Source organism: Mus caroli, chromosome 14 (assembly GCF_900094665.2).
Source record: "Mus caroli chromosome 14, CAROLI_EIJ_v1.1, whole genome shotgun sequence".
NCBI classification, from domain to species: Eukaryota; Metazoa; Chordata; class Mammalia; order Rodentia; family Muridae; genus Mus; species Mus caroli.
Window position 1 is genome coordinate 5,082,352 of NC_034583.1, and position 17,300 is coordinate 5,099,651.

General features: G+C 41.9%; 1 protein-coding gene across 6 annotated transcripts in view; it reads left to right on the forward strand.

The window, feature by feature from the left end:
- Positions 1-17,300, forward strand: part of Ptprg (protein tyrosine phosphatase receptor type G) — a 681,254-nt gene that overhangs the window by 470,197 nt on the left and 193,757 nt on the right. For all 6 annotated transcript variants that reach the window (XM_021181278.2, XM_021181279.2, XM_029468960.1 and 3 more), the window contains one exon: positions 8,449-8,544. In XM_021181278.2, the coding sequence (XP_021036937.1) occupies positions 8,449-8,544 (96 nt within the window). The remainder of the gene's footprint in view (positions 1-8,448; positions 8,545-17,300) is intronic.

Genomic DNA, 17,300 nt, shown 5'->3' on the forward strand with positions numbered 1-17,300 from the left:
AGGCTGACATTACAGGGACCTCATACCTTTGATTAGAAAAAAAAATCTGTCTACATCACAGAAGTGAATCTAGTAGACTCTTACAGCCTCATAATCTGGAGCTTAAGCACATGAAAATAAAGCTTTCTGATAGTAATACCACAAAATGTAGTGATTCTTCTAAAAATACCTACAAGAGCTAGAATGGTGGCTCAGGGTTTAAGAGCACACACTGCTCTTGCAGATGATGTAACTGTGGTCCCCAGCACTCTCATTGCCTGGCTAACAACCACATGTAACTCCAGTTACAGGAGACCCAGTGGCCTCTTCTGGTCTGCTCCAGTATCTGAACTCATACACACACACATATGCCCATGCCCAGAATGATATTCATAGAAATAAATCTTTATAAAATGTAAGTGCCCTCGATCACAGCAAACTCTGTTTGTATTATAAATTATTGTATAATATATGTAGTGCAATTGTTTACCATTTTCTCCATAATTAAAAATGAATAAAGCCTTTTTTCCTTGAGTATCATAGTCACAGTCCAGAGTCGGTTAAAAAATGGTTCAGTGTCTTGTGCATTAAAGAGAATTTAATGTATGTAATCTGTGGTTAACAGAACCATACCTGGGGCTACTTAAGCCACTTTGTAGGAACTTTAAAGCCTTTGGATGCCAGAAGCTTAAATCTCTTTATTCTTTCAGTGTCCTGATCCCACTTTGCCTCTCACTATTTATTTCTAGAAATATCAAAGGCTTCGTGAACTTGTTGATGACTTTGTCATTTGGGCATCTTCACTCAAGCTGCAGAGTACCCCCACTCATTTATTCTTTCAGAAACAAACTAGTAGTATTTGTACTGACCAACACTGTGCCAGGCACATCCTTGAGCCAAGCTGACTTATGTTCTGCCTGCATAGACCTTTCTGGCTAATGGCCTTGGTAGAATTCAAGAACTGGATTCTTTGATGGCATGTGATTGATATATGTGATGGTTAAATTGATTGTTAATGTGATTGGATCTGGAATCACCTGGGAGACAGTTCTGTGGGCATGTCTGTAATTTTCTACCTTGTACTGACTAGGGTAGAAGATCCATACTGTGTATGTGTGGTACCATTCTAGGGGCTGGGATCCCAGGCTGAATTAAAAAAAAAAAAAGTCAGTTGAGCACATGCACACAGTATTTGTCTGTGCCCTAGAGGAGAATGGAAGGCGAGCGCCTGCCTTAAGCTCTTCCTGTCAAGTTTAAACCCTCCACTGTGGGGCACTGTGCTTTACAGCTGTGAGCCAAATAAATCCTCTCTTCCTTAAGTTGGTTCTTAAGTTTGGCTTGTTTTTGTGTAATGCATATGCAGTCTGGCTTAACAGATGCAGAAGTACACTGTAAGAACTCAGATTATACTTCTGTGTTCACATTACCCAGTACAAGTTGTGCAGAAAGTGGACCAAGAAGAGCCTTCAGTGTGTTTAGATTTTTCCCTCTGCCCTCTTGAGACATTTTTAGTCTTAGGCACCTTTGTCTTGCCCACTGCTGCATCGCAGCTGGCTCTCTGCAGATTATCCCCAGCCATGATTGAAAGCCAACCTGCATTTCACCTCCTCCTCCTGTGCTGCCTCTGTCTAGGTCCTTCTCCACACTGCTGCTGCCTGGATGGACTTCATATGTCATTTTTTTTTATCCCCCTCAAGATTTAATTCATCTTCCTCGTTGTGTTCATTTGTGTCTGTCTTGGTCGGAGGCGCACGCACATGAATGTATGTACCTGACGTTGCCAGGAGAGGACACCAAATCCTCCGGTGATGGAGTTGCAGGCATTTCTGAGCTGCTGGGGAATGTTGACAGGTTCAGGATACTAGACCCAAGTTCTTACCAAAAGCTTTATGCATTTGTAGCCACTAAGCAATCTTCTGAGCTCCTCTAACTCTTTCATCCTGCAGCTTTTATCTATGTATGCTTTCCTGTATGGGACTTCCCAGCAGGCCCAGTTAGCCACTGACCTTTCCTCTGAGCTGCCTGGGCACCGTTTCCTTCTTTAGTTCACTGTGATCCTCTGCCCCCCTCCCGCTTTGGATGAGAGTGGTGTATAGGGAACAGAGTTTTCTAAGAGACACTATAACTGTAGCACTTGAGCATCTGAAGAGAAGATCTGCACTTGAGGGTTTCCTCTCTTTGAGTTGAGGCAGTTTCCATTTTTTAAAAATTTCATTTGTAATTCAGTTTTTACACTCCATATTCCATTCCCCACCCCTCCCCATCTACCCTTTGACTGTTCTACACCCCACATCTCGTCCCTACCCCACCTCTTCGTGGATGGTCCCACCCCTCATCCCACCTGACCTCTAAACTCCTTGGAGCCTCCAGTCTCATGAGGGTTAGGTGCATCATCTCTAAAAGAACACAGACCCTGCAGTCCTCTACTGTGTGTGTGTTGGGGGCCTCATATCAGCTGGTGTATGCTGTCTTTCTGGTGGTCCAGTGTTTGAAAGATCTCAAGGGTCCAAATTAATTAAGACTGCTGGTCCTCCTACAGGTTACCCTTTTCCTCAGCTCCTTTCAGCCTTCCCTAATTCAACAACAGGGGTCAGCTGCTTCTGTCCATTGGTTGAGTGCAAATCACTGCATCTGACTCTTTCAGCTGCTTGTTGGGTCTTTTGGAGGGCAGTCATGATAGATCTCTTTTTGTGAGCGCTCCATAGCCTTAGTAATAGTGTCAGGACTTGGGACCTCCCCTTGAGCTGGATCCCTTTGGACTTGTCACTGGACCTTCTTTTCCTCAGGCTCCTCTCCATTTCCATCCCTGTAATTCTTTCAGACAGAAACAATTATGAGTCAGAGGTGTGACTGTGGGATGGCAACCCTATCCCTCACTTGATGTCCTGTCTTCCTGCTGTAGGTGGGTTCTATAAGTTCCCTCTCCCTACTGCTGGACATTTCATCAAAGGTTCCTCCCTATGAGTCCTGGGAGTCTCTCACCTCCCAAGTCTCTGGTGCATTCTGAGGGGGAGGGGTCGCTCCGACCTCCTATTTCCTGAGGTTCCTGTTTGCATTCTTTCTGCTGGTCCTCAGGGCTTCAGTCCTGTTCCCTAACCCAATACCAGATCTCTATACCTTTAACCCCACTGCCCCACCCCCCCAACTTGTCTACTTTCCCTCCCAAGACCCTTCCTCCCTCCCCACTTGTGATTGCTTTCTTCTCTCTCCCATGTGGGACTGAGGCATTCTCATTGGGCACTTCAGCTTGTTGAGCCTTTTGAATTCTGTGGACTGTATCTTGTGTATTCTGTATGGGTTTGTTTGTTTGTTTATTGGCTAATATCCACTTATTAGTGAGTATATACCAGGCATGTCCTTTTGGGTCTGAGTTACCTCACTCAGGATGATATTTTCTAGTTCCATCCATTTACCTGCAAAAGTCAGGATGTCCTCATTCTTAATAGCTGAGTAGTATTCCATTGTGTAAATGAACCACATTTTCTGTATCCATTCTTCTGTCATGGGACATCTAGGTTGCTTCCAGCTTCTGGCTATCACAAATAAGGCTGCCATGATGTAGTGGAACACATGCCCCTGTGGCATGGTGGGCCATCTTTTGGGTATATTCCCAAGAGTGGTATAGCTGGGTCTTCAGGTAGATCTATTTCTAATTTTCTGAGGAACCTCCAGATTGATTTCAAGAGTGGTTGTACCAGTTTGCAATCCCACCAGCAATGGAGGAGTGTTCCTCTTTCTCCAAATCCTCTCCAACATGTGTTGTCACCTCAGGTTTTGATCTTAGCCATTCTGACTGGTGTAAGGTAGAATCTCAGGGTTGTTTTGACTTGCATTTCTCTGAGCACTAAGGACTTTGAACATTTCTTTAGGTGCTTCTCAGCCATTAGAGATTACTCAGTTGTGAATTATCAGTTTAGTTCTGTACTCTATTTTTTGATTGGGTTATTTGGTTTTGTGGTGATTTAACTTCTTGAATTCTTCATATATTTTGGATATTAGCCCTCTATTGGATGTGGGGTTAGTGAATATTTTTTCCCAATCAGTAGATTGCCGATTTGTCTTATCGACTATGCCCTTTGCCTTACAGAAGCTTTCCAGTTTTATGAGGTCCCATTTATCAATTCTTGATCTTAGAGCATGAACCATTGGAGTTGCGTTTAGGAAATTTCCCCCTGTGCTCATGTCCATAGTCACAGTCACCTGAGAACTGAGTTGGGCATGCAGACATAACATTAAACATTGGAGAAGGAGTTCACATTTATGAAGCTGTCCTTTCCTCCCCCTGGCTGGTCTGAGTTAGGTTTATTAACATGTACTTCTCTTGACCACCATCCATCTGTCTTAAGCTCTTTTTCCATGTATCTGCCTAAGTTTGACATTCCAAGAAAACATTAGCCTTGTCTCATTAATGGTACTCGGTCTTTTAAGCATTGACTATGTCTTCATCTGTCACCACGTCTTACACAGCGTCACCATTAAGCAGACATTCTTGCCAGGTGTAAGGAAACCCAATGATGAAGACCTTGATCTCTGAGGGGAAAGGTCACTTTTCTACAGTAATATACTCTTCTTTTTTCAGAGCTTTGAAAGTGTTGGACATTGGAGATCTTGTAAAGGCTTGCTTCTTTTGCCTTACACTCATGGCAATATCTTATACACAGAGTGGTAATGGCTGATAACACAAAATTTGATATACTGTAGGTGGTCAATAAATGTGTGAAAAATGACAATAATAATGATAAGCCTCTTCTTTCAGATTGATCATTTGTGGTTCACTCAAGTTTACATGCACAGTGATGCAAACTGAAACACATACACACACCCAACCACAGTGCACTGAGAATCAATTTAAATGAGAGCAAAACTGAGCAGTGTAAGAAGGCAGGGAGTATCTTAGAGTCCTTTGCACCCAAGGCCATGCAGTATTGCCAGTTGTTGGTGCCATCACTGTACCTACCCCACATTGCCCAGGGCTTGTGTGAGCATCTCTCCACATGTATTAGCACCTGTGCCTGGCCGGTGATGGGACTTCTTTTGAAAGTAATCTCTCCACATGTATTGACACCAGTGTCCTGGCCGGTGATGAGACTCCCTTTCCAAGTATCCTATGATGTCATATGGTGTTCTTGGTAAGGCATACCCTGGCCTGGCTAGATGGCGGATTGTCTAGTTTTTCCACTCTACTTGTTAGGCATGGTCAGACCCATCCTCATCACCCTGGCTTTGAAATGTTGACACAACAGGTCTCATGACTTTGTCCCACAATGCACTCATTCACAATGCACAATTCAGATGGTACATTCTGTGGAATCTGCCATACAATACTACTACCTCTATTCAGTGTACCAGGTCAGTGTCACTATGACATGGGTTTATCCCAATACTAGGGCTATTTAACACAGTCATACAATCATAAAGGGACTGTGAAGCCTTTCATCTTCCTTTGGAAATGGAAAACTGACAGAACAGACTGATAACTGAGTACAGAGTTAATCCTGGATTGCATCCTGCACTCAGAACTGTAAGATGATCTGTAATGGGCTTTTATTGGGCACTTACTAAATTTGAAAGTGAACCGAGAATTGGATAATATGATCACATGAATGTGAAATGTCCTTAGTATAACAATTACACAGTGATCATGTAAGAGGATATCCTTATTCTTAGAAATTACATGTTTAACTATTCCGTAGCTGGTATGCACTATCTCCCTCTTCCTTTAAGTGATTGAGTGAAAGATGAAGGTGTAGTAGCAGAGATGTGTCTGCAGAGACAGTGCCAAGGCCAGTGGGATGGAATGTAAGGTATTGTGGAGCTGGTGGTAAGGATGTGGCATTGTTAGCAGACTTCTCTGTCACTGGACTTTCCAGGCCTTTCTCTCAGCCTATTGCAGCATTTGTCTTTGGTAGAAATTACTATACAGCAACTATTCGTCATGTTTATGGAGTCTATAGTAGATTTTGGTGGTTGATGTTATTGCTGTTGTTTTGTTTGTTGCAGTCAAAATTTTCTATGCAACCACATGCCTCAACCACCCAAATTTGAGGATTACATGTGTACATCACCAACCATAGTTTGGGTGTGGCTTTTGAAAATAAGTGCAGAAACCTTGCAGGCCACTGGAGATTCTTGGGGATCTGACATTAGGATGATAAATAACCAGTGGGGAAAGTTAAGTCTAGGTATAAGCCAAACCAGAGTCGTGAAGACTGACTTAACCAAAAACGTTTGTCAGAGATGTCTTTGCAAAAGTAATTGCTGGTCTCTACCCCAATATTTTTCTCTTCATAACAGGTTGCTAGAGCCCCAGTTAATACAGCAAAACTTTATCCCTTTGTTTACTTTATCTTTAGATAGCTCCACATGTGAACATAATTCAGTAAGCTGCAACTTGAAAGCAATAGCAAGGGAAATTGATATTTCTGACCTGCACTGACTCTTTAAAAGACATTTTATTATCCAGGTGGGTGGAGCCTCGACTCAAACATTGTTATCCAAAAATGCATTTCCTTCCCAAGCTGTAAATGAAGGCACCCATGAACAGATCTTAGAATGTTTTATATCCCGTGCTATTCAGGTGCTACATTAAACACTACTGCCCCTGTTCAAGGGCTGAAGCATAAGAAAGCTTTCTGGAACGTACTTACTTCGAGAGTCTGAGTTTTAAAAGGAAAGTGAAGTGTAATTTTCTGAATATACTTGTGTGAGGATTTTTTCCCTTGATTTAATAGCTTTAAACCTGAAACCACTGACCCAATATTAAATGGTTTGAATCTATACCTCAAGTAGTGGATTTTTCTAAGTGTAAATTCATGATGTCCAAAGCTGTCCAAACCACCAGAATTGGTAAGAATTCAAGAAGATGAATTTGTGTTAAAAGAGAAAATGTTCCAAAAGTGTCTCTTTCTTCCTCCCATGGATTCCTGAATTTCCCTAGAAATTGGTTTGTTGCCTCGGCCTCAAAACACCCTGCAGACATGAACTTTTTCGGTACCATCTTAGTTCATTTTGTCATGGCAGCTCCATTCACCTTTGGCCTATTCTTCAATATCAACCTCTCCAAGCTCCCAGCTGGGATGCAAACATCCTTTCCATTCGAGGCTGTTTTAGCTCGGCATTTAGGAGCTGGGGTGAGCACTGTAGAGAAAGATAAGATTCACCATAGGATAGCTGAGTGTTTTGAAGGACCTGGGTTGTCCTCAGAGACTAAGTCCATCGAATCCTTGTTAAGATTGTGGTTTACCTTTAAAATGTTTATTCTGTGTGTGCGAGTGTTTTGCCGGCACGAATATCTATGTGTGGCTTGTGTGCCTGGAGGCCAAGAGCTCTCAGATCTAGAGTTACAGGTGGTTGTGAGCCACTCTGGGTCCTGGGAATCAAACCTGATTTCCCTAGAAAAACATCCAGTGTTCTTAACCACTGAGCCATCTCTCCAGCCCTCTCCCTAGAACTTTTAAGAAGTCTGCTGGTGTTAGCATGTGGTGGTATTGCTGGGTGGAATGGTGCTGAGATCTGACACTGTGCAGCAATGTTGTCCTCATGGTTTTTATCCTCATGACCATCCTGCCAAGTAGAAACGCTTGACTCTATGTCTCGAAGCTGCTGGAGAAAATCATCCCCTCCCTGAGGGCCGCCTAGACAAGGAGGCAGGGGTGCTGGAGTAATAACATATGCAGTTTCAGGAGACTTCTGTCATCCTTCAGTGCTTAGTCTTTTTAAATATCAGGGTACACTGAAGTATTCAGACTGTGTGGTGACAACAAGGTGAGGTACCTGGGTTTTGTCTTTTTAGTAAGAAACTAAATACAGAAGAGGGTGCTTCAAGTTGCCGTGAGAGCATGTGGAGTTCAGTGTTCTGTGATGCGCAGCCTGAAGTGACTTGATAGACACGTCCTGACGCACTTCCCTTGCCTTTACTTCCATCTCCCTAGAGCTTTTGAAGTACATTCAATGATGTAATGTATGGAATAGCTTTAATGCACACAATAAATGATAAAACTTATTTCATGGCTTTTATCATTATACTTGTTTCTTGATGAAATTTCTGACATACACCCTCCAGGTGTTTCCTGGAGATATGAGATATGGCTTAAAATCTTCTGTGTTCAACTCATCTATCATGTGTTGATAATGTAACGTTCAGGCTACCCCTCACAGGCTTAAGTTTTCTACTTGACTGTGGTGAACTATGTTCAAGCCTTGACTCTTGGGAAGGGTTCATCGTGGCTCTAGGTAAAGGCCAGAGGAATGCTCAGGAGTAGTTAGTGTTCTGGGCAGTGCTGATACAGTCAGTTGGGTATTCTGAAGTAAGTGGCAGGCTATGTGGGATGCGCTCTCACAGGCTCAAGCCAAGGAGAGCTGTGGATTTGAGAATAAGCAGGGTGTGGCCTTAGAATGTCCTCTGTACTATTCCCTACTTTTCCACAGGTTGGAAATTTTTTCTAATACATTTTTAAAACTATTTTCCAGATGCAGATTTTCTTTTACAACCCAGACGACTTTGACAGCTTTCAAACGGCAATTTCTGAGAACAGAATCATTGGAGCTATGGCCATATTTTTTCAAGTAAGTTAACGGTGGCTGAAATACTTCAACCAAAGAGTTCTTTGAAATTTTTTCCCTTAATTTGCCGAATTGTTCCATGTTTAATGAATGCATCTGTTTTCTAGTTCACACCTGTCTAAATGGAAGATATTTCATATTGTCTAATGCGTGATTTAAAATGTAAATAAGTATGTTTAGAAACATAATGAAAATTTTTGCATGAATTATTCTGATTTTATTGCTACTTGACTGTCGCGCAGATTGAGGAACACATTTATCATCTAACTTACTTTGTGGCTGAAGTGTTTCGAACAGGTTCCTTTAGAATAATAAGAGGCAGATGAAAGGGAGGTGGCTTTCTTTCCAGCAACTTTGAAATTCAACATTACCTGAAGAAGCATCAGTAAACAGCATTAGCCACTTGCTGGGAAAGACCCTTTCTTTCCATCCCTGAACTCCATGGTAGCTTGTCCTTCCTGAGACTCTGTCCAAGTTGGTTCACTTATGAAACGCGGTTCTCCATCTCTTGTTTTGTTTAAGATAGAGTTTCACAGTGTAATGCAGACAAGTCTGAAACTCACAGTAATCCTCCTGCTTTAGCTTTTCTGTGCTGGGACTGCAGGTGTGAGCCATGATACATTCCTTTTTCTCTTCTCATGTATTATATTGATTACTGCTCATAGCTCTTACATCAGCTTTTAATGAAAGGTGCAAACCTTTTGTTCTGTTTTAGATAATGCCTCTCAGGTATATTCATTCTCTCTCTCTCTCTCTCTCTCTCTCTCTCTCCCCACCCCGTCCGTTCCCGTGTGTGTGTGCGTGTGCGTGTGTTTAAGAGCACATGTGGAAGTCAGAAGGCAACTTACAGGACTGGTTTCTCTCTTTGACCTTGATCCTTAGTTTTTTTTATCTGCGGTTGTCAAGCTCGGCCAAGGCAAGTGCCTTTACCCACTGAGCCATGCTCCTCTCTGCAACTGACAGAGGCTGGAATGCCTTTGACAACAGTGACAGCTCACTCTCAAGCAATATCCATCTGGCTGTTAACCCATTGTTTTCTGACCTTATCTTCCAACAAGATGCTTTTTATATAGCTGGCTGTTACCTCCCACCCTCCTTCAAAGCCACTGTGAGCAACCAGGCCCTGTTCTGGGGGGCAGGAGTGAGGGTTGGGGGGGTGGGGTAGGTAGGTAGGTGCTGTTTGTATAGGAAAGGATACTTTGTAAAATGCTTTGAGTATTGATTTAGATGCATGCCTCACCAAAATGTTTGAATTCTTTTCTTTTCTTTTCTTTTCTTTTCTTTTCTTTTCTTTTCTTTTCTTTTCTTTTTGATTCTTCCACAAACATTGATAAATGTAGAACCAATTACAGTCTTGGGCAGGCAAGCCACCAAAACCCTTACCTGTAAAATCTAGGTTTTGAGTATTTGAAATGGCTCTAGGACACAGCTCCTACTTCATGTATGAAGTTGAATGTACATTTCATTGGTTTTTACTTTACAATGAGTCTCAGTTTGCTGTCCTAGAGACAAAACTATATAGGGCATATAATAAAAGGAACAGAATTGTGTTGGGCACATCTGTACTGAGCTGCCTCCTTCTCTTCTGGGTCAGGACACCTGTGTGCTGAGACATTGGAGTTTACTTTGTGTCTACGTAGAAAGAGAAGTTCAGTGTGGTTATTTTCTGTTTTGAATCTCCTTGTAAGATGAACCATACTTGCAGAGGACCTGGAGTCCCATGTCAGGTGACTCACAAGTGCCTATAACTCCAGCTCTAGGGAATCTGATGACCTCTTCTAGCCTCTACAGGGCACCGTTCTCAGGTGCATACATTGACACACAAATACACACATACACATAATTTAAAATAAAACAAAAATCCTTTAAAAAGGAATAATAAGTATGAAAATTTGTTATTTGTCTGAAGTATAGCGTCTTAATCTGGCGATGTTTCTTTAAGGGTAGAAGGTGGTTGCTGTGCACGTTTGACCTGAGTTTCACTGAGAACCCACTTAAACATGTAAGGAGAGAATTATTCTCTGACATTCACACATGTATATTCCCCCACCCCACACACACATCATGTGTGCATACATGCATGCACATGAACATGCACACAGACCTGTATACACACTCATCATGTGCACACACATACACATCATGGACACACACATGTGCCCACACTTGCATGCACATGCATGTGAACACACATGTATACACACATCTAAATAGAAACACTCCTCACTCTTACCTTGTCTTTGGCTATTATGGTTTCATAGTCCAGGGTACAATAACAAGGCCAAGTTCTGTGTAGATTTTCAGGTTCAAAGGAAACTCCATTTCCCCAAATTCTAGAGGTTAAATAAAAGCTAGCATTCCTTAGGAGCTGGTGAAACTGGTTCTTTACCAAAAAAAAAAGAGCCTTTTCCCTTATCTGTGACAGAAAGGACAGATGGCCAAGGTGGTACCTATTAGCATACCAAAGCAGGTTCCTGTCTCCTGGCTCTCTCTGTATCACAAATCCCCATTAAGCATTTCAGTATCCACCAGCATCTTTGCTCTTCTGGCTTCCTCCCCACCCTGAACTTCTTGAGCTCATGAGCTCTTTATAACTCTGTTTGGCTATGCTCTCTCTTTAGCCAGCACTCTCTATGTCCCACCACTATCTCCCTCCTCCCCTGCTCTCTATTTTCCCACTCTCCCCCTCTCTCTATGTCCCCTTTCTCTCACTGACCTACCTGCTCCTGCTTCTCTCAAGGCCAAGTTCAGTCCACTACTTTTTCTCTCTGCGCTGGACTCTTCCAGATACTCTGGGTATTCTCTTCCTTTATCTACAACAAAACCTTCCTCTTTACCATACCGTGGAGTGGTCCTGTTATGTTTGTACATAGGCGTTGGTCCTGCAGTTGACAAACCCTGTTGTTCCGAGTAATCCTGGTACTTTCTCTGCCTTCACTGTGGTTAGACCTGTAGGGTTCACAGTGTTGCCAGAGCATTGTATTGAGCACAGGCCCAGCAGATTGACCAAAGAGTCTTGCTTTGATTAAATTTAGCTTCATACATTTGCTTTATTGTAGATCATAGACATGATTTGCTGAAACTTTAAAGTGTTTAAAAGTTTAAGTATGGGAAGGTTTACATAAACTGCCTTGCTGTCATCAAGGTGAGGAGTGTCTGCATGGAGGGAAGTGTCTCTCCATTGTAACGTGGCGTACTTCCCGTGTGATTGAAGCATCTGCTCTCAAGTCTACATACTCTTAGCGTTGCTATGCTGTCCATGAACTGCCGAAACTTTGAGCCGCAGCTGGCATCTTTTGGTAACAGCTCAACTTGAGAATCCATCTTAGTATTAACAGTTAGCAAGGCCTCTTCTGCAAGTGTTCCCTGTGAGCCCAGATGAACCACTTCCATGTGACATGTGACTGCAGTGCTGGTCCACAAAGCTGAGGTTGCTGGTAATCTGGCAGGAATGTATCCAGATTATGCCCCATCATCTCCAAGTCACACAGACCACCTTTGGGCTCACAGGCCTTTGTAGAAAAAAAAACAAAAACAAAAACAAAAACTAAGTAAAACTAAAGTTCCATTTTAAAGGACTTAAATTTTTTTTTCAAGTAAACACTTGGCAAAGGATAAAGGAATTTGTTGTTAAATCATTCCAGAGAATAAATAATTAGTGTAGTATAAAAATTAAAATAATTATCTTGTTTTTTAGAATAGAACTTTGAATATTCTCTATTGTTAACCTTGTTTGAATGCTGATAAAAACGTAAAACGCTCTGAGAATTATTAAAGTAGTCTTTTAAGCCATTCTCTTATTGTAATGCCTTCCATGAGTTACCTGGTTAAACAAATAAGGACATACTCATGCTTGTGTGAGCTAAGATCAGGAGAATAATTAGGCAATTTGTGGAATGATATTTTGCTTTTAAAATAATAAAATAAAAGACTTAATTGGCTTCCCTTGAAGTTTTGAGGGGAGAGTATCTCCTATTCAGGGTAACCACACTTTGTGTAGGGTTATATTTTTGATCATCCCCCCCAAAAAGATTTGCCTTTTCTTTGCTTCTCATGTATACACTGTTTCTTCATTGTGCTTCATTCTTCACTCATTCCATACTTTCCTGTTTCCCACCAGGACTGAGTGGGAAACCATGGGAAACCATGAGTGGCTTCCGATCTGGCAAGCAAAAGTTTGCCGACATCATCCTATGGCCTCTATTACTGCTGCATTTGCCCCGAGCAGCAGAGGACTGTTGAGTTCATTGACTCTCAGTGCAGTGTCCCAGGCATAGGCATTCCCCACTGCCTTCCGCCGACTGCCTTCCATGTGCATGTATGACATTTCCTCAGTTTATCATTGAGTCTAGGGAACTTCAAGGTTGTAAATGCAGAAGGCCTTGAGAGTCAAGTACAGTTAGATACCTTTTCCTCCTGTTTCTGTCTGTGTGGAATCATTTCTAAATCTGCTCTGAATGCAAAGATATGAAATGGCTTCCATGACAGAAGGGGTGTAGCCAGTTAGTGTGGCTCTAAGAAGTCAATACCCTGTGTTGTACTTGATATTAATATTAGAGTAGAAATCTTGAAGTATTTTTCTTTTTTGAACATGTTTTTTACGATTTTAAATTTATACTATGTGTGTGCCATGTTGGCATAGGAATCTGGAGAGGCTAGAAAAGGTTGTCTACCCCAACCTCCCACAAAAAGCCCGAGTTACAGCTGCTTGTGAGCTGCCTGGTGTGGACCAGTACTGTTTCATTTGGAAGGAACTTGAGTCCTCTGGAAGAGCAAGTGCCTGTAGCTGCTGAGCCATCTCTCTAGGCCCCCTGAAGTATTTCTTCATGACAGCCCTTCTTCGGGAACCCTTGGTGCACTCTGTGCATCTCATCTGAGCCATTCTGTCTTCACCAGCAGAACTACACCCTGTCTCTCCACTTTCCCATTCTGTTTCAAGTCTACCTAGGGTTCAGCTGTACACGACTGGGTTTCCCTGAGGTCTGTGAAGTCAGACACCCCTTTCCTTTCTGCCCTTACTTCATAGCTGAAAGGAAACATTAGAATTCAGATGTCTCACGCGTTGCTAACCTATTCTTTATATCATGTTGGCACTGCAGACTGCTTAATTATTTTTCTCCATCTGGAGAGGCTTAGTAATTAAATGAGATGGCAGCACCTGGGATTATTTATAGACATAGAGAAGGCAGAAGAAGTTCTTGGTGACTCATTGATCCAGAGCTGGCTCCAGTGTTTTTCTCCAGCCCCTACCTTTCACCTTCCACTCCTCCACCCATCAGAGGCAGATAGGACTTGTCTTTTTTTGACCTGCTGTGACTCCCAGCCTCACATCTTATGTAGAAGCTGTTTTGTTTCATGTCTCCTCTGGCCTCTGTGCCATGAGCTCATTGTGGGCCTGGGTCCCTATTCATCATTGCATCTTTTATATAACTTGCATGTGCAGATACTTAGTTGACCTTAACACTGAGGTTCTTCAGGACTGATTGCAGTTGGGTATCCTTACAGTCTGTCAGTGAGCACGTATTTGAAATGCTCACTAGGAGGTGTGGTACCTGGGAAGTGAGGTGTAAACTCTGAAACAGAAGTCTATGGCTGTTCTTCTTCTTCCTGTTTCTAGCCTTACCCACCTTCTCAATGCCTCATATCAACATTCTGCCTTAGTTGTTGCTCAATAGGATTAAATTAGAGGAACCCCCTTCAAAGTTTCTCACACCATCCGTGAATTGTGTTTGAGAAAAGGCATGGTCCACATGGCTCCTAGTGCTTGGCCCATAAAGATGCTCGTCATATCAGAAGTGCATGATTCTTGATAGGTAAAGAACATGAATGTGTCTTGTATTCATTTAAACTGATGGTTTCCAATCTGGGTGTCACTACACCATCTAAGGTAATATAGTATTAGTAAAGATGCCTTTCTACATTTGTCTGCAATCCTGAAGGAGCAACAGGTCTCAAAAATTTTTAATATTGAATTCAGAATCCCAAAGGAATATTTTAGTACCAAGGCTGAATGAGATATATGTATCTGTGTCTGAGAATTATTTTGCAATACTTCCTACCAAAGTGCTTTTATGTTTGTCAACAATACATGAAGAATCTGTGAGTCCCGTTGCTGATGGGCGATCTCCCGGGCCTTGACTTGCTGTCTCTTCATTATCTGCTCCTGAAGGTCTTGCTGTGATTCTTGATGGCTGGCTTCTGTTTCCGTGCATCTGGAGTTTCCTTGGTTTTCCCTGCAGTTATTTGTGTCTGTTTTTCTCCTTCAGATTCGCTTCAAGTTTTTTCTCCCTTTTTCATTCATTCACTTGCTGTCTTGTTCACTCCACAGTGTTTATCAAACAATTTCCCTGTGCCAGGCTCCATGAAAATGTTGAAGGGAACCTAACATTGTGTCCTCCTCTCAGTGGAATCACGAGCAATAATATCACAGGTGACCATATGTCATTCTGTCCTTAGAATGAAGGAAAGATAAAACAGGTCAGGTAGATTATACTATCAAGAGAAAAATACATAATTTTGTGTAATTTCACAGTGATGAATATTTCATTTCAAAAGCATGCAGTTTCCAGTTGTGGATTTTGGAATTGGCCCCCCAGTTTTTCTTTTGTTCCACTCTTTTTTTAAACCAACCACCAGTACTAAAGCATAAATCAGGCTTTTGTTCATGGTGACCTAAATAGGTATTTTTGAAAAATATATTCCCAAGGAATTTTCTCTGCCTTTTTTATTGACAATAAATTATTTATCACAGTTGTAGATAGCTCTGATTTCATCCTCACCAGTTCTGCAAAGTAGGAGGCAAGGGTATGAATCAGTAATTGTATTCAACTGCCAAAATATTCCCCACCATTATTTGTCTGGTGTGTATATTTGGTGTGTGTGCATGTGTATGTATGTGTGTATATTTATGTACACATGCCTGTGCGCAAGTCTATGATGGGTTTTGAGCCAGAGGACAACTTTCAGAAAGCCTTTTTCTCCTTCCACTCCGAGCTGTATTCTTGGTGGTCAAACTCAGGCGCTTCCGGCTTCCCGCATGCACCTCTACCTGTGGAGTGTCCTCACTGCCCCCCCCCCCCAGGAACTGTTCTTAGTTCTGGAAACATGCACGTGTGGTGAAGAACTTCACTTTTAGATTGCTTTTCCCAAGATCGTATTAAACACATACAGTCTTGCCATCCTCCGTGTGAGCTGCTACTGTCTGACTGTGCCCTCCACCATTTTCCACATCCTTGCTCTGAGCCTGTCATAAGTTCAATTCTTTCACTACATTACATACAAGTGCAATTTCAACATGTTTTGGGTTGATTAAGAAGACTTTTTTTTATATATACACACAAAAATTAAAATATGTATGTTCCAATTAAGCTATTTTAACAGTTAATTGATTTCATATAACTTACCATTAAGTAAAAGCCAGAGTCATTCTTAATATTCAGATGTAATTTTGGATCTGATCTGTGGATGTACAACATGGAATTTATAGCCTTATCGGGTGTTTTCAGCACATCGCCTGTCTGCAAATAGCCCGTGATTCACATTCCCTCCTAGTGGATGCTACAGAAGCCTATTTAATTATTGGCAGAGCATTACATAATTAAGAGACTTGAGTTCTTTGAATGTGACCATGTGAAAATCTATTCTAATTAAATCATTGTACTTCAAGAGCAGTTACCAAGTATTTTGCTTTTGCACATTAAGTGGTAGTTTGGCATTGCTGTCACCATTTGTTCTGATACATGGCATAGAGTCTTCTTGTCTTAGAGCTGGAGATCTAGTCACTCCATGGTAACTGCGTAGTGATGACAAATAACCAAAGACAGGTCTGGCTCTCTGGAAGGATCCGTGAATAACCACTGTCTCCTGTAACTCTCAGGAGTCCTCCAAACCAGGAGTTTGAGTTTTATGACTGATTCCCAATGTTTTTCCCTAGATGCAACTCTCTGTAGTGTGCTTGTGTAGGTGTCTTCATTGATCAGATTCCCACACAGGGAAGTTTACACCCAAAGCCTAGAAGCCAATGGCAACTCCTCACCCTCTCCTCCCTCAGATAAAGTAGTTCCAAAGCTGCTTCTTTATGGCATTGAATATCACAGGCTGGCTACCACTGAGGGACAGTGCTAATATATATAATATTATAATATTCGATAATAATGTTAGGTAGGCAGCAATTGTGGAGCCAACATTTCTAAAAATGAAGTCTATCTTCACTGATGGTGTTCTTTGTCAGGAACCAAATCGTTAAGTTGGGTTTCCATTGCAGAGGTCCAAGAGATGTGTTTGCCATCAGTCAGTTACCATCGTAGGCTGCAAATCCTCAAGGTCTCTCTTCATTTTGCAAATACTTCAATAGTTGCTTGCTGGTCCTTTTGTCCTGAAGCCTTCGATTCTAAATTTTCTTACATTTACTATGATTCTGATAGCTACCATTTTCTTTAGGTTTTTTGTTTGTTTGTTTGTTTGTTTGTTTTACAAGACAGGGTTTCTCTGTGTAGCCCTGGCTGTCCAGGAACTCACTCTGTAGACCAGGCTGGTCTCGAACTCAGAAATTCACCTGCCTCTGCCTCCCAAGTGCTGGGATTAAAGGTGTGCGCCACCACTGCCTGACTTTTTTTTTTTTTTTCTTTAAGATCTACATAAACAAAACCTTTTAAAGCTCTGAATAAACATGGCCTGTGTAGTGTGGCTGAACAAGATTAAGATGTCATTGGTCATTCTGGAACATCTTTTAAGGGAAATGGGAATGGGCAATATATAGA